The sequence below is a fragment of the Procambarus clarkii genome, chromosome 89, assembly GCF_040958095.1.
Source record: "Procambarus clarkii isolate CNS0578487 chromosome 89, FALCON_Pclarkii_2.0, whole genome shotgun sequence".
Taxonomy (NCBI): Eukaryota; Metazoa; Arthropoda; class Malacostraca; order Decapoda; family Cambaridae; genus Procambarus; species Procambarus clarkii.
The window spans coordinates 19,445,962-19,464,637 of NC_091238.1; the positions used below are offsets into that span (position 1 = coordinate 19,445,962).

Genomic DNA, 18,676 nt, shown 5'->3' on the forward strand with positions numbered 1-18,676 from the left:
TCCCACGCCTACTGTCTGCCACCCTTCCAAGGGTGCAGTGTGATTCCATCTGGTCGGCCGGTAAAGCTAACAGAGTTACGGTTCAATAGATTGTGGGGCTCTCTGCCAGACACTGGACAGAGGCAAGGCTCCTCTTAATGATGTCACTGACTTCGTTGTGTCGAGAGTGCCAGCCGCCAATTTCCCATAGTGCAGACCATGCAATCCATATTTGTCTGCCTCTGCCTCGCCACAAATACACCTATGAACGGTGTGGATAGGAGCAGCAAGGCAGAGAGCGACTGCAATACGGAGCTGCTGCAAATCAAGATGTGTGCCTGTTACAGACATAGGGACTGCCAAAAGGAAGTCCACTGCATGGGAAGCCTGCACAGCTGTGAGACGTGCACGATCACTGGGGGTTGTTGTTGCCTCCACTATGGCTTCTTTGTCTACAATGGGACTGTCCCAGCTGGATTGTTTCTTGGTTCTCAACATCATTGGTCTGAGTGCTGGGTTTGCCATGGTACCCCACTGTGTTGCATTCCCTGTAGTGGGGTCCTGTATACCTGCTAAGTCACTAGTGTGTGTGTGTGTGTGTGTATATATTATATATACTATATACAGTATACATATACATATATACACACACACACATATTTGTATGTACATATGTCGTACGTATGTGTGTGTGTGTCCTAATAACCTTCAGTTTTCTTTTCCAAAAAGAAGCAAATAATAAGCAGCTATTCTACCCCACACTGGGTATAATAAATTACCGTAATGTTTTAGGAGAATAAATTTAAGCTGTGACAGTTTATTAGAGAATATATTTTTATATTCATAATAATCTTTTGTGGTATTGTTGTGAATAATAATAACAGCAATTATGGAATTTGGTGGAAATTGATATGCAGTGATTCATACAAGCACAAGCTTGCTTTAAAATTCGATTTAAATCCAGTAAAATTAGTGAACTGGCTACATATATATATATATAATTGTAAAATGTATTTGAAAACCCATTAGATATATCTACATATAAAGTTAAAATAATAATAAATTTAACAAAAAAAGTTAAATGATAATATAAAATACTGTATTAATATTCGTCACAGACTTAAATATTGACTGGCTCGGTTCACTGATTGATAGATGGAATCCTAGGACTAGAATGTTGTGAGCACGAACTGCTTGGCATCTACATACAGCAGTACTGTACAGCACAGTATATGTATAAGTTTTTTCGAGCGTGCCTCGGAAAAAACACCACAGTACTAGTTTAGGTCAAGCCTTATTCTCAACGTGGCAGATAGATTCAAGGACTGTATGTGATAACATGCACTAATTAAGCATGAGGAATAAGACTGAACAGAATATAGATCATGAGATTGTTACCCTGTATGCATATAATTGAAGTGAACCCAGTGGCAGATATTGCAATAACCAGTCAGTCCCAGTGGCAGACACTGCAATAACTGACAAGCCCCAGTGGCACACTGCAATAACTGATAAGCCCCGGTGGCAGACATTGCAATAACCTTTCAGTGAACCTAGATTAACCTTTAAATATGTCATAAAATTTATTTTCTTACCAATTATTAATATTTTTCAGTAATATTACTGAATTATTTTATTATTTGTTAAAGTAATATTGAAATAATATAACAAGTGACCATGGAAACTTAAACACTTCAATAGAGTCTGCCTCAATGTGAATTAAATGACTGAACTGTAAAGAAAAAGATGGATATTTACATACTACACAGTATTATAATTAGCAATTAAATTATATACTATCTGAATACTGTTCATGCAACTATCCTGAACCTTTTAGTAATAGATGATGATGCAAAGCATAAGAGTAAACTACTCCAAGTTGAGGCAGTTCTAGGAAGACTTGTCACTCTCCTCCTCCGAGTCATCTTCATCGTGGTAATGAGTTACTCGCTTAGGTGTTTCTGCTCGCGCGTGTGGCACCATGGATTCTGCCCGCTCAAGTACCTAAACACAAGAGAATATTTGGTGAATTATCATTGTAATTTACACACACCGAACACATTACAAAACTGTCAGTAGTTCCAAAGTGTTATACGACAGAATAGAGTACCGAGAAGATGGGACGCCACAAGTGTAACTCTCATCCTGTAACTACACTTTGGAAATTACTCATATTACCGTACAAATACACTTTAGTGTGCATGTGTGTGCACAAACATACGAGTAGTTTGAATTATTGGTAACTAAATGAAAACTATTATAGTAAAAGTGTGTGATAAATAAGGGTCTATATACATTCCTCTAATATTTTGAATCACAGTATTTTATATACAAAAATTCACTATCTTCATTTGAGTAAAGTAGTTGTAACTTGCTTACCCTAATCTTTGGTCTCTTGGACTGTAGGTTATCTGGACTATCTACTTGAATACTGGATGCTCTTGAACGAGTTGAAACTGGTCCATCTCCAACTTGGAATCGCTGTTCATGAGCTACTGTTGATTCATGAGGCATCTGGAAAAATATGCTAGAATTTATTACAACAAAATAAACAAGTGATTGTGTCAGTTTCCACTGTACAAAATTTACCATGCATGTGTACTCACCTAATTGTGTTGGGGAAGTGGATGGGGGTTGAGCTTTGGCTTTTTAGTCCTGCCTCTCGACTGTCAATCAACTGGTGTACAGGTTCCTGAGCCTACTGGGCTCTACCATATCTACATTTGAAACTGCATATGGGGTCTGCCTCCACCACATCATGTCTTAATGCATTCCATTTGTTAACTACCCCCCCTGACACTAAGGAAGTTTTTTCTATTGTCTCTGTGTCTCATTTGGGGATTACTTTTCCACCTGTGTACCCTTGTTTGCATACCACCTGTGCTAAATAGTTTATCTTTATCTACCCTATCAATTCCACTGAAAATTTTATAGGTGGTGATCACGTTTTCCCTAACTTCTGTCTTCCAGTGTCGTGAGGTTTAGTTTCAGTAGTCTTTCCACATAGCACATACCCCTCAGCTTGGGGACTAGCCTGGTGGCATACTTCTGAAAAAACTCTGAACTTTGTGTGGTAGTCCTTGTTTGTCTATGATGCTATAGGTTATATGAAAAAACTAGGGTTAACATCCAGAGCATGGTTGAATTTCTTTTTTTGCTGACCCTTAATTCTTCCCAAGTTGTGCACATGAAAAGATCCCCAGAGTCAAAATTAATTAGTCTTTCATACACCCATGCTTGAAGTTAGGTGACATTCTCAATAAATTACATGTACTGTAATTGAATACACTACTTGTCCTGTCACATGGATAAAATTTAATACAATGAGTGACTTTAGTAGGTCAGGGTCCCGGTAGTACAGTCGGGTTCGTTTAAACGCACAATTGAGAATTCTGGGTTCAAATCCTGGGCGGGACAAAAATGGTTGGGCACATTTCCTTTCACCTAATGCCTCTGTTCATCTAGCAGTAAGTAAGTACTCAGGAGTTATTCAGCTTGTTGTGGGGTTGCATCTTGGGCGGGGTCAATAATTCAACCAGGGGGGAGGGGGGAACCACAATACAAGCCTATGACCCGACAGTACTACCGGGACCCTTAGTACCACTCACGTTACCCGTCTGATAAATAATACAACTCATACACATTGACTGTATTAAAATATTCTAACCATTTTGATCTTGAGGTCAAACAAGGAGTACCTCAGGAGTCTAATACAGTAGTTTATTATTAAATACAATTCACTAACCAGCATGGCCGGGGCACGAAACATGTAGCTGAAGGGGTAATATATCAGGTTGAGGAGTGTAGAGGCATACACATCAGCGTATCTTGATACCTGCCCACCAAATGAAATGTAAAATTAATGATATTATATTTTATTGTATATTAATTTCCCATTTTCACACACCACAAGTTTTAGTACAGGTTCACTACATACTGAAAACATCAGAGTACTGCAAATACTGTACTGTAATATTATACAATGAAGTACTGTACATTGTACCCCGAAAAAATCTAAATTCGTCAATCCAGACCAGATCCAAATTTCTATATAATTATTTTTTTAGGGGAAGCAATTTACTAATACAATAAATATTACCCAATTTTTTCTTATAACAAATACAGGTATATATAATAAATATTTTGGCATATACAGACATTTCATTTATAAAAATGATTTTGTGTACATAAAATTACAACATGCTTAAAAAATAAAGCATTGAATGTTATGAAAGACCACCACCACCTGTTGGGTCCCTCCATGGCTTCATGAGATACCCAGCTGGTAAACTCCAAACCCAGGTTATTGCACCAGCCTCAATGATTCACACACATTGGAAGCCAGTGCCAAAATATGAACTATGAAAATAAGGGGGTTTTCAACACCAAGCCCAAAGGACCAGGAACCATGGCAGGGCTGACGACCAAGGAAGAAAACCCTGCAGGCCCAGCAAGAACAAAATGAACCAGGCAGGTTGAATGGGGAAAACAACAACCTGGAGAGAATAGATAAAAACACAACCAACTCCAAAGAAAGCAAACACAGCTATGAGACATGCACCCAACAGGAAACAATATGACAAAACGGAAAATTTCCCAATGCCTATAGTGAAAGGAAATGGGCATTTGTAGGAAGACTGAACAACTTGCAAACTAATGGGAGCACACATCAATAATTGCTCAACCTGATAAAAACAAGGACCGACGACAAAGAGAGACCATCTGCAAGAACATGCCAGCAAACCCACAGTCATAAAAGCCCAGCAAACAAAAAGCCTGAAAAACACTGAGACCATCCACAAACTAGTAGAAACCTGTCCCCACCTGCAACATGAAAGAAAGCCCCCAATGAGCAGGCAGGGGCAGACTCCAGAACGTTCTCTGTGAAGAGACCCAGGCCCAAAGGCAGAGGCAATGACAGCAGTAACTAGAGAAGAGAACTCTAACCAAATGTAGCCACTGCAAAATAAGAATCGGGGGCATACACAACAAGAAGGCCAAAATATATACAAATGATACCTAAAAAAGGAACAAGCACAAATGCAAGCCTCTGTACTTTGACTCGAGTCCAAAGAAAGACAAAATCTTAGCTGATGATTGAGCCCAAAGAGCAATGTATAACCTTGAGCACCAGGGATGTGAATGAGGGGAAGCTAACAAGTGTGGATAACTAGCAGTCACATGCTGCTAACAAGCATGTGCATTTCATGATAGGGTTGCTAATGTTGTCCATGCAGTTGCTCATTTTGTTGCATCTTTCTTTTCTGTTTTTTTTTTCCTTTGGTTACTGTAGTGGTCTAGAACCCCTGATTCCCCTTGCCTCAATTGATGGGGCCAGACTCTGGTACTGGCCTCATAGGCTCATAGGCACTTATGAATCATTGGAGTTTACCAACTCAGTTACTCAGAAAGACACAGAGGGGCCACTCCTACAATAATTTCTTGACTTGCCTTTTTGTAGCACAAGCTGGCCTTGATAACCCAGAAGCAGTAAAATCTAGTTCTGTCATGATTATATATATATATATTTTTTAATTACACATACTATAATTTATAAATACTCACTTGCGTAGAGAAATGGCTTTGCCGAGAGCCAGATCTGAAAACTGATCCGAGCATGCCATAACTCAGATCCATTTCATGGGTAACTTCTTTGATGGCTGCTCTAACCTTAGTTAGATCTGGTCGCTCATAGGTGCTGGAATCCAAGTTCCTAGGCAAAAATGTAGTAACAAAAAAATAATCTTCTATTACATAATAATGGTTATTAGGCTCTATCTGTTGACAAATGTAACAAGTCTTCTAAAAATTTATATTACAATTCTGTGCTAGCTATAAGCAATTAAATCACTGCAGTAAAACAAGTTTGCAACAAATGTACAATAATAGTTGTAATGGGTCTAGTTTTTGGCTTTAGAATGCAGAAGAAATAACTATGTAATCTAGCAATAAATGTAAACCATGCTATTACCCAATATAAAAAATCCAGCATTGAATGTACTGATTTTTTTTTTCTTTTTGGTGGGTTCTCAGTGGATTCCTGTTGCTAACCACCTGGATAGCTCCACACACACCACACCAGGCCCTTGCAAGTCATGGAAAACCTACTGGGGACCAGAGGCCAAACCCTGGCCCCCTCATAGAGGTAGAGAAAGCACAGGATACTTGATCACTCAAAGAAATTAGCCATCAGAAAGTTAGACCAAGACAAAACAGACAAAAGAGAGGTAAACGTTAACAAAACAAAAAACACACACACACACAATGCAGTTAGGTAATTCTTAACTGCCAAAAGAGAGCCATCTTGTAGTCTCCCAGAAAATCAGCATTGAATGCAATGAAACATCATTGGTGTCCTGGACCCTTCCCTTTCCCTTTCTGGTGCATCAGTTTGCCTTTGGCTGGTTCCTGGCTGAGGAGGGTTCATTGGCTGAGCCAGCAGTTTCCTGCCACCCGGCGGTGGGGAAGTGGAACAAGTGGCTGAACTACCCAACTATTATGTCTTGCTTTCTGTTTTTGTTAATGTTTGTCCATTTTATCTTGGCCTACCTTTCTGGTGGTAATTTTCTCAAAGCACTCTCCTCGTCTCAATGAGGGAACTAGGTTTTGACATCAGGTACCCAGTAGGCTTTTCATAGCTGGCAAGGGCCTGGTTGATTTGATGTGTGTGAAGCTATGCAGGTGTTAACAACAGGGAGCCCAGTAGAGCCCTCCCATTCTTCACTTTGTCAATAACTTCTGAATTACATATATAATAAATTAATAATTCATCACTGATATTAAATGCAACAGTATACCAACTGTTATGATGGTACCATTCAGTAAACACAAACTTTTGGAAAAATGACTTACTTGTAAAGATCGCCCAACATAACATCTAAGTTTTGGAGTTTGGTGAAGAGTGAGCATTTTTCAGTCCACACATGAAGTTCCTGAACCAACTCTGGAACTACCAAAAAGGTACGCCAACCCCGAATCTTTTTACTTTTCAAGATATCACCAAAGATGTGGTCTCCAACATAAAGGACATCTTTCCCTTTGGCCCCAATAAGTTCTGTGAAGACATCACAGCTTCCTGGAAATTAAGTGGTTGAAGTTATACATCTAAGTACAGTATTTAAAGTATATTTTTACCGACATTAAAAATTAAGGTGACACATGTAAATTCTTCACATACATTTAAGTGCTTGTGACCTGTCTCTTCTATTTCATCTCATCTGTATGGATGATCTGCATGAAGAATCTGTACGATATAATCCCACCACCATCAAAAGTACATCATGATATAACACCCTCATAATAAACACTAAAAAAAGCAACTTACACTTGCCTTTGCAATATATAATAGACAGTAGCCTACTACCACACACAAGATATTTCATTATTAATTATATAACTGTATTCTACATTCATTAATTTAATGTTTCAGTAATAGTGTCATTATGTATGAAACGTGTATATATCTGGGGTTTTGACTTGTGGTACAAAAAAGATGAAACTCCAAGGGATTATCCAGCATTAGAGAAGTGGTTATGATGTCGCGGTTTGTTTTGGTTCCCAAGATTTCAGCGGCCATCACCGCATCACAGGGGACTAAGCACACAGTTCAAAACACTGGGAAGTTGGTTGAACAAAAGAAGGAGTTCAGAAAATTCTTCCAATGCCATGTGATAAAATAAAAAATACTTATACAAAATGTGATTTGAGTTTTATTGCACAAGTGAACTAAAGATTTAAAAAAAAACTTGAAAATGCTCCACTTTTGAAGAATGTACTCAGACCACTTTCCCTGCTCTTTTCCCCCTTCCAGTTACATCACTATGGAAGTAGAGATGTTTGAAATGCTCCCTGTGACTTCATTACAGTGTGTGTCTACCTGTTGTTACCGACAAGATCCTGTCCCCCAAGGCTCTAAAAGGATTTTATCTTACGAAATACCAAAGTGTGATAGTTCGGAAAAAACTATTTTATGTTCTGGTTCACTAATATTTGTATCAAATTAACACAGGCTCACTGATGATAGCAGTAAGATACTGTACTGAAAAAATATAAAAATAATAATTTAAAAACACACCTCCGGAATAAACCTGTCCTTGCTTTAGTTTTCCAGTGTGTGTTCCCAGTTTGAGCGCCCCAGTAGTAGTGTCCACTTGTCTCATGATTGTTCCGTCAAGAAAGAAACCCGGTTTGCCTGCATCAACACCTATGAAATCAAAGAAAGTTTTCCAGTCTCTAACATCACCATTCTGTAAAGGAATGGAAAAGGTGGAGTTGTCAATATTCATTATTAGTACAATATAGGATCTGATGCTATGAATGTTATCATATAAGGTCCTAACAACAGTATAATTACCTTAAAACTCAGACTATATTGTTCTGGATCCTTTTGGGGTTTTGAAAAATTCCAAACTTTGAAGTCCTTATTATTTTTATCAGTTCTTTTCCTTTAAAAATACCTATTACATATTTTTGTGCATATTTACACTCAACCAATACAAACAAGGATTTATATATTTTAAAATTACACACATTATAATAAAATTTAAGTTTGCACTTACCTTTTAGTACCACAGAACCAACTTCTTCATGTAAACTGTTGGGATTGAACTCATCAAAATTTAAGCTACTGAGCACTTTCTCTCTATCTCTTTTTTTTTTTTTTTTTTGCTACCAAAACTCACTTTCCTGGTAATGAATGCTGAAATCTATAAATGTAATTGTACTTTTTTGTTAGGACCAAAACTACTGTAGTGCCAGCATAACACACCTCTGCCAGCACAATTGCTTTTCAACATTAATACTGCCTTTTTGTCCACGTTACAATACTTCTTCTTCAGTGTACTATTTAATGCCAAACTACTCTTGACAAGTATTAATGATACCAAGTCAGTTCTAATACCCACAATTTAAAAGTTCAGGCCCTGACCAGTCAAAAAAAAACTCTCACAAGTCACTTTAGTAAGAACTTATTTCCCCCCAGGCACTTGAGATTAAACAAACCAGGCAGCAGCATCAACACTACAACACTGCATCTCAGCCATCCACTTCTTAATGCAAAGATTCTTTCATACTAAGGTCAGCAGGAAATGCTATGGAGAGTGACTGAGTGGCTGGGGAAAAGGGTATGTTCAGATTTTTTTTTTTATACCATCTCAAAGCCTTTTTTTTCTTTTTTTGAGATATATACAAGAATTGTTACATTCTTGTACAGCCATTAGTACGTGTAGCGTTTCGGGCAAGTTCCTGGAATACGATCCCCACCACGAAGAATCGTTTTTACAACCAAGTACTCATTTTACTGTCGAGTTAAACGGAGGCTACAGTTAAGGATTTGTGCCCAGTAAATCCTCCCCAGCCAGGATACGAACCCATGACAAAGCGCTCGTGGAACACCAGGCGAGTGTCTTACCACTACACCATGGAGACTGGTACTGTACTGTATTTTGAACTAATCCCCTCGGTCACCCCTAAAGATGAGTACAGTATTTGATATGAAAGGTGAATCAAACTACAAACACTAATAAAGTGAAGCCCTGCCTGAACTGCAGCACAGTGCCTAAAGAATCCTGGAGGTCCCCAGAAAATCTAATGAAGCTGTGCCAATGTGGTGAGAGCACAGGAACCTTAGATTCATGGCTCAGATCAGCCTAGAACTAAACACTGGTGGATTTGGAAAAGCCTTGGCATATAATGGATGGTGTAGGTACAATCTGACCTATGAAACCTCTGAGCTTGGATGTAGACAAGTCACTAAAGAGAAGAATAGATTGAAGGTGGCAAACGTACTGAGATCATGAGGTTGAAAATAAACCTTAAGTTAACTTAGCTTAACCAGTCTGCAAAGAACCTGGGAGAGATGGGCTTTAATACAGGGGACCATGATGTGAGTAAAGAAACAGGGACTACAATCATAAATGGTGAGAAGCCAGGACATAAATATGCAGGGTAGTGACCAGATAAAAGGGGAAAATTGTACTGTAATTTGGGATACACAATCCAAGTTTCAATATCTCTGAAGAAGTCAGGAATCTCATTCCTTATTAGAAACCATGCATTTAGATGCAAGTGCACATAACTATCTGCCTTTAAGAATACACAGATCTGGACCAAAGAACCAGTCTGCCATATGAGTACCCTGGTATGCTGAGTAAATGTATCCTGCACTGTGACATGGAGCTCCTCGAACTACCACGATGAGTTTTCCTGGATGGCTGAGAGGAGGTTTTTTGGACTGCTGTGAAGAGTTTCCTGGGCTGCAATTTTATAATAGCCATCTCGCAAGCAAGAATAAGTACTGTAACGAGTAGATAATAGTCTACCATTCATTGAGGTGAAGAATGCAACATGCATAATGGGGCAACTTGCTTCAGATGTACCAAGTATCTGTATTATTTACCTTGTCTGAAAAATTGAGAAGGTACTCCATGATGGCATTTGTATACCAGTATTCTGAATTGGTGAGGAGGAAGACCTTTGCTCCAGAATCCCTCAGTCTGTCCAGGAGGAGTGGTAGACGCTCATCCTTGTGAACATATTCATCTACACATTCCACAGTCTTCTTCTTCAGGTCTCCCTATTGATCAGAATAAACAACACAAATGTGACCTTCAGACAGCATACTGTGAAGTGACAACTAAGCAGCACCAATGTTAGAGATTGTTTTTAACTAGAACAATGAGAAACTATTGAGGTATTCTGGTGGGATAGAACTCGTGTCCCTGGACATTCCAGACACACACACACACACACACACTACTCACTGAACCTTGATGAGCTTATAATAATAATTGAATAATTCATTGTGTCGGGGGACAGAAAGCCAGAGTGTATTCATACAAGTTAGGCTTATATCGAGGTTCCTCCCCCCCCCCTCAAAGGTCAAATTACTGACCCCACCCAGGATGGAACCCCACAAGAAGCTAACTAACTCTTGAGTATCTACTTACTGCTAGGTGAACAGAGCCCTTAGGTGAAAGAAACTGTGCCCAACCATTTCTGTCCTGCCCGGGATTCAAACCCGGAAATCTCGATTGTGTATCGAGATCGAACCCGACTGTACTACTGGGACCCTAAGTATTAAACAGTGTCTACTTCTGCTTAAAAGTATCTCAAACAGAAGTTGTACGCACTGCTAGACAGGGGTGTGCGAGTCTTGGATGTCCACAGACTAGAGTTCTATACACATTGCTTCAATATTTTTCAGACACATCACATTATGTACTGTAATTTATTGTACACTAAAACAATCTTTTTATGGCAGCAGTGGGTAATGAAGCATGGTTTAGTTGGTACGCTTATTTTGATATAATGCTGTGACCTTGACGTTGCTTGCTGGCATTGATATAGGTCTCTTTGAAGTAAAAAATATTTAATATTTATAATTCTGTCTTAAACTGCAGTCAGTGTGCAAAGTTTCATTAAAAATGGTCCATAATCATTTGAAATATTTAGATAAAATTCATGAATAAATAGATATATATATATACCTACACTTTTAAAAGTATAATCTTTGTGTAAACCAAAATTAATTAATTTCATAATTAAATCATTTATTTTTACAAGCTAATCAGAAGAAAATGCTAATTTTTATGGCATTACCTTGCTATAATTGCAGAAAGCAAAAAAAGTTTCACATACTGCACAGAATACATGAATCACACATATATATACATATAGTACTGTAACACAGTACTATTGCCGCTTCATACCTTCATATGAACCCAGTCAACAGCTGTTCTTATATCCTGGAAAATGCTTTTGAAGCTCATATATAGATCTCCAGATTTGATGCCTTCAGACATCTTAACATACTGTGGAGAATTACTAAAGAAGTCAATGAGGCACGCGATCATGTATATCTCCGGCAAGTTAAACAGTGTGTTCATCACATAGATCCTCGACTCGTCCAGCTGGATAAATTTGTTAGGATATAATTCATAAACCTCTGATCTGTGGGAGAGAAAATGAGAAAGATCAGTATTACCAGCTGAACAATACTCGTCTCCAGAGTTAAAACTTCTACAGAAAACTAACGAGTGGGCACAAAACATAATACAGTAAATGCATGTAAGAGACATTACAAGAGGAAGTACCCCTCCCTACCCCATAACTACTCAGAACAAAGTACTTAATTTTTTTGTTTAGTCAAACTTCCTTATCTACTAGTGTGATCTTGATTTAACTAAGAGAATGAGAGAAATAAAAGTGCACATACACACACACAAAAGCAAACAATTCCAGCTATAAATTTATGAAAAGTTCCATTATAATGGCTAATAAGGTGTGCTGATGGTATCATCATTTCTGCTTACCACCACCAGCACCTCTATTAATCAGACCTCTTTTTTCTTCAAAAAGCAATGTATTAGACAAGCAGGGCGACCCCATATCATTCAGTGTTTTCTGAAAATGTATTCCCTATTAACATAACTATGCTTATGAAAAATCTGCTTTTGGTTTATTCATAAGTCTACAAATGGCAGACTTATGAATGCCTTTTCAGAATGCATCCCATTCGTAAGATGGGGATTGCCTATAACCAACAGTTCCCAAGCAGGGTAGAATTACCCCCCTGGGGGAGGGAGGGGGATTTGGATATTCCAGCAGAGGGGAACAGAGAGAAGAGTTTACCAAAGTGCCACTAACACTAGTAGCCTCGACGAGAACAGGAAACCATGGCTTGACAAAGGCTTCCCCCCTCCCCACCCATTTGCCTCATGATCTTTTCCAGCTGTACTTTAAACATTAATCGAGTTTCGTCATTTATAGCTTTGGCGGATAATTACTTAAGCGCAGTTACAGGATGAGCGCTACGCTCGTGGTGTCCCATCTTCCCAGCACTATTTGTCATATAACGCTTTGAAATTACTGATGGTTTTGGCCTCTACCACCAAGCAGTTTTTGGCCTCCACCACCAAGATAGGCAGTTCCATGGGTTTATAACCCTGCGGGTGAAGAAACATCACCTGTTCTCAGTCCTATACAGTGTGGCTTGCTGAGCTTGAAACCGTTGCTCCTTGTTTGTTAAATCTGACCTTTGGAAGAAATTTTCCAGATCAACATCCTCCAAATTGTTCAGTATTTTATAAGTTTCAATGAGATCTGCCCTCTCATGCCAGGTTTGCAGTGTTGTTTGCCCTGTGGCCCTCAACCATTCCTCGTATGAGAGTTGACTTGGCTCTGGAATGATTTTTGTTGCTCAGTGTTGCACTTGTTCCAGAGCAGCTATGTCCTTGTGAAGTTGTGGTCTCCACACTTCTATACAGTAATCCAAATGGGGACACTCCAGAGATGTATACAATTGAATCACTACCTTCTTTTCCTTAAAGTCAAGGGTGCACTCGATTATTCCAAGTGTTTGTTTAGCTTTTTGGACTGCTGCCCATACCTGCTGTGAAACTTTCATTGAGTGGTGGATTTTGACTCCAAGATCCTTTTCTTTATCAATCTGCTGTAATGTAATGCCATTTATTTGGTAGATGTGGCATGGGCTGTTATGCCCCACATGCAGGGGTCTTGCATTTATCAATATTAAAAAGCATTTGCCTGTCATCTGACCATCTGTGTAGTTCATGTAATCTTTTTGCAAGGTTTCAACATCATTATCATTTTCCACTTTACCATAAATCTTTGTGTCATCTGCAAAATTGATGATGTGTTTTGTAATATTCTCATCTATGTCATTGATGTATATGACAAAAAGGGTTGGGCCGAAGATGGACCCCTTGTGGTACTAAACTTACCACATTTTTCCAATCGGATTCATTCCCATTTAGCACAACTCTTTTTTTTATTTTTTTATTTTTTAAACCATTGTTTTATCAATTTTAGTATTCTTCCATTTATTCCATGTGCCAGTAATTTCCTTGCCAGTCTTTCATGTGATACAGTACCTTATCAAAGGTTTTGCAAAATCCATGTGTACAACAACAACTGGAAGTTCTTTGAGTAGCTGGTTATCATTCCAAAAATGTGAGCAAGTTTGTAAGGCGGGATTCATTTTCACAAACCCATGCTGCGTCAATTTTACAAGATTGTTCACTGAAAGATTCTCTCCATGAGCTTGCAGATGTTTGATGTCAAGCTGATTGGACGGTAATTTTCCCCTAAGCTCTTTCTGCCTTTTTTTTTAAATATAGGTGGCATTTGCATATTTCTAATCTAGCGGACTATATTTTAGTCAAGGGATTTTGTGAAAAGTAATTTTAGTAGTAGGAGGCATATTCTTCTTCCAGTTCCTCTTCTGCCAGTCCCTAAGCTTTATACTTACTGAAAAACCACATTAATAGCATCTGCCATGAGCAGCACAAGGGTAATGCAATTTTCAATAGTCAACAAACATGTTATGGATTAGTAAAGATAGATATTATCTACATGAAATTAACTCTATAGTATAACTTACGGTTTGAAGAACTTGAATCCATGAACACACACCAGAATGTTGCCAAAACCATCTACTTTGAGAAGATTGCCATAGAGCCGATCAAACCACAGGCCTCTAGTAATGCAGGACAAGATAAAAGCATTAGAGCCCAATCTTCACACATACTTTAATGTTTTATACATTGGCAAATATAGTATGTATATTTACCAAAAACTGTCATATAGATAACTAATAATTCTTAATACATACATATTAATAATTACTGTATTATTAATAATAAGACTAAATATATACCAGAATAAATAATGTACATCATAATACAGCTAATATATTCTAAGGTGATATACTGTATACCTTATGCCCAAGAAACACATTTTCTTCAACACTTGATGAGATAAATCAATAAAATGAGAAGCTATCACTAGAGTAGCACCTACTTGGCAAAAATGGCCAAAGGTAGTTTAGTGCAAGTTATAATGTGGGGTTAGGTACTTTGTATTGAACAACCTTAACTTGAGTCTAGCCATGGCCTAAATCTCCTAGACTTGACCATGGATGCCTGATCGAGGACCGGGTCGCGGGGACGTTTAGCCCCGAAATCATCGCAAGGTAAGATATGAATCAAATTAAAAATATTTACTTGATTTTCGGTGAATTTCATAAAATTCTGCTCTTGGGACTGGTTATCTATGTTTGCCTGAGTTTACCTGAAAACCTTACCTGATGTTTATCATACAGTACCTGAGCTTGTCTATCCAGCTGTCTGTTTAAAGAGCTGAGCAGACAAGCTCCTTTGTGACAAACAGTTGCAACAGCACGACTATGAAAATTACCAGAAATCAATTGGTGCAACCCAGATGCCTTTAGTATTCTTCTGAGGTTGATGACAAGTGGGGCATTCTGTAGATATCCTTAAACTATGGTATTTGATTATCCTTGACTTTACAGTGCCTTGGCAAACAATCATAAATGAATAAGCTGTAAGAGTTAGGAGGCAATTGTGTGGTAGATCTGTAGGCAAATAACAAACATTTAACCCTTGGGCTGCAAAATGTGATAGTGGTTGAATATAATGAAATAGGCCTTTGCTCAACATGTGACCTTCATTTGTAAAGTTGTGTAATGTTCAATCAAGTCCATTAACTTCCAAAACTGGCACCTGGAACCAGCAAATGCTGCAATCTGTTAGCAATAAATTCAAATGTAGTAGTGTAAAAAGGTGAGAAATTGGTAACAAAAGTTAAAGATGATCCCTCAGAAGCAACATGGCTGACCATAGAGGAGACAGGAAAAATGGGAAATGGTACTAGAGTCCCAGATCACCCCCCCCCCCCCCCTCCCCCCACCTGGAAGGAGTCAAATGAAACTTTTGTCAGTTGACAACAAGGAATCCAAATTGTGCCAATTGGGATAAGACCAAATCCTTGACAAGCAGACAAATCTGGTAAACTGAGAACCCATACCAGTCATTCATCAAAGTACACTGAAACATGGATGTCAAGAACTGGAGGTGACAAAACACTATCTGAGCAAGTCTGGTGAAGATTTTGGGCACCAAATTTAGCTCAAGCATAAGACAAGGTGGTAACATATGTGGCCTACTTTTAACCTCAGCCAATTACTGAACTGTGGGTGTATCAAAACATGCCAGAAAGCATTCTGCAGATCCAAAGAAATGAGCCAAGACCAGCTCAAAACGACCTTGTCAAACTTGAGAAATTGTGGTCATCCAGAAATGTGGATAAGAAATCTGAGTACAGTATTCAGAAAGGAAAGAGAAAGGATGAACCTAGGATTGAAAAACAGCCAAGACATCACCCGAAGGGGTGAAGTAACAAAAAAATACTCCCCTGCTCATCAAATCATAAATGATACAGTGTAAAGGGAAAAAGTAAATGGCTGTGAAGGAAGCCGGAGCACTATATAGATAAGATCAAGCCCAACAAAGGCTCCAAGACATGAGGTAGAATGTGCAAAACATCTCAGATGACAACCACTAAAAGGTCTCCCGATGTCTTCTTACCACTCCATCTCTGAAGCTGACCATGAGAGGGCTGACAGGAGAAATACTGTGAGCTCCCAAATCTGGAACCAGTGGCACACCTACCTAAACAAGATTACTCTTGTAGGGAAATGTGAAAAACATGCTATACAAAATTTTCATTAAGCTATAACAAGGTCACATAAGCTAAACACATGTAAAATGAAAAGCCTAAACACAATCCTCAAGTGTAATGAAAAATAAATACTAAGCATGGCTGTCCATGGGACAACAAAGTCCAAAGGAGCATTATCTCCACTTAGCTCAGTGTCAGTCCTAGTAGAGGAGTAGTGATGTGCTTGATACCAGTCAAAACTGTTTTGCTTCACCTGTACTTTCTGGGCAGTATTATTTGGCTTTGGGTTAACCTCAAGATTCCTGTGCTCCACTTTTCTCTACAAGCACATGTAATTCTGGTCCTGGTTTTCAGTGGGCTTATGCAAATCATGAGGCATGGTAGTTTTGCATTTACTAGCCATGACCACTTATCACAACTGCTCCTGACCCATGCCTGGTGGCAACACACCTGATGAGGGTGAAACTAATGGGAGGGTTATATACCTAAAATTAGGGCAACACACATGCTGGAGAAAGGTGACACACCGTACCTGGTGGGAGTGGTGACATACCTTGCGGGGAAAGGAGACATTCTGTACCTGATAGGGAAGGTGACACTCTGGACCTGGTAAGGAAAGTGACATACTACTGTACCTGGTAGGGAAGGTGACATACCTGGTTGGAAAGGTTGGGTCATATTCAAACTCTTTAATTTCCTCCGGGTACCCCATAACAATGAGTCGCTGTTTGAGAAAGTTGAAGCCCAGAGTCTCATACTGCGGCGACTTGTACTCTGAGGAGTGGGTGGTAATCCATTATTAAGTCATAACCACTCAATACTAATTTATCTCATCTAGCTTCACCACTTATTCATTCTCAATACAATAATCATTATCAAAGTTACTCACTTTACCAGTAATATTACATGATATTCAATATGTGACTCATTCTCAAAAGCATTCGCTGATCTCTCCTAACCCAAGAGAACGTACACACAAATCCAGATTTCCAAAGCCTTCTCATTTTGCTTTAAGCATTTATATTCATAAGATAATATAACTTGGATCTATAGACCATCAAAAGTAATTTGGAATACACAATCACCTTGTAGTAGTTCCGAACACCTAACATGTCGTGAACACTTCAAACTTTGTGAAAATGATCAGCGCACAAGTACTGTAATCTACATTAAATAGAACGGAGCTTGATAGTAAGTAGATAGATTTCACTCAATCATATTAATTTGATCCTCCTCATTTCCAAAACTTTTGAGAGACCTGTGATGCAACTTGTTATCTCTAAAAAACTAGCTTAGCAATGAATTAAAGGCAGAACAGAGGCAGGGTGTGAGGGTATGACACATACAGGCTGTGAGACAAGACAGAGGCAAGGTGTGCAGTACCGTAGATACAGGGTGTGGGGCATGACAAAGGTAGGGGTATGGGGCACAACAGAGGTAGAGGGTTTCACAAGAGTGCACCTGCGATCGTGTAGTCCATGTCGAAGCCATAGAATCGGATTTTCTCAAGGTGGAGACTGCGGTTGACGAACACTCTGAGGAGAGAGGAGTAATTTAATGATGAATATCCTGGGGGAGAGGGGAACACATTACTGATGAGCACTCTGGGGAGAAAGGATTACATTTAGTATGAACACTTGCAAGCCAGAACATCTTAATTAATAGTATTCCAACATTTCATAATAAATTGTATATCAGTGTAAATATTTATATTATTATTAACAGTATTTTTAAACTGGTCTGAATTACCCATTTCTTTCTATCTCTAAAACATAGAAATCAATCACGAGAGAAGGATGAGCAGACTGCATATTCCTCGATTGTTAAAGAATATATTTGGTAGTGCTTCACATATGAGACTTCTACTTATGTTAGATAAACAGGTTACTTCATCTTGAGGAGTCCTAAAGTGAATGAGGGAATAAATCTTGGGGAGGAAGCATAGGGTTACAGTATGAGATACCGACCACTCACAGTCTTCAAAAGAGAACTTGACAAGCACCTCCAAAGGATACCTGATCAACCAGGCTGTGACTCATATGTCAGGCTGTGAGCAGCCGCGTCCAACAGCCTGGTTGACAAGTCCAGCAACGAGGAGGTCTGGTCGACGACCGGGCCGCGGGGACGCTAAGCCTCGAAACTTCTCAAGGTAAGGTAGGTGTGCTATGTGCTGTACTAGGCCTAGGAATATGTAAGA

General features: G+C 38.9%; 1 protein-coding gene across 10 annotated transcripts in view; it reads right to left on the reverse strand.

The window, feature by feature from the left end:
* Nucleotides 1–789: 789 nt before the first annotated feature.
* Nucleotides 790–18,676, reverse strand: part of LOC123773330 (5' nucleotidase B) — a 45,637-nt gene continuing 27,750 nt past the window's right edge. For 9 of the 10 annotated variants that reach the window (XM_045766963.2, XM_045766962.2, XM_045766969.2 and 6 more), the window contains 11 exons: nt 17,941–18,014; nt 17,136–17,253; nt 14,381–14,476; nt 11,688–11,928; nt 10,376–10,552; nt 8,054–8,225; nt 6,832–7,054; nt 5,545–5,692; nt 3,725–3,814; nt 2,359–2,493; nt 790–1,983 (listed from right to left, as the gene is read on the reverse strand). In XM_045766963.2, the coding sequence (XP_045622919.1) occupies nt 1,870–1,983; nt 2,359–2,493; nt 3,725–3,814; nt 5,545–5,692; nt 6,832–7,054; nt 8,054–8,225; nt 10,376–10,552; nt 11,688–11,928; nt 14,381–14,476; nt 17,136–17,253; nt 17,941–18,014 (1,588 nt within the window). In that variant the 3' untranslated portion in view covers nt 790–1,869. Of the gene's footprint in view, nt 1,984–2,358; nt 2,494–3,724; nt 3,815–5,544; nt 5,693–6,831; nt 7,055–8,053; nt 8,226–10,375; nt 10,553–11,687; nt 11,929–14,380; nt 14,477–17,135; nt 17,254–17,940; nt 18,015–18,228; nt 18,357–18,676 lie in introns of those variants that run through there. The other variant, XM_045766965.2, reaches the window with a different exon arrangement.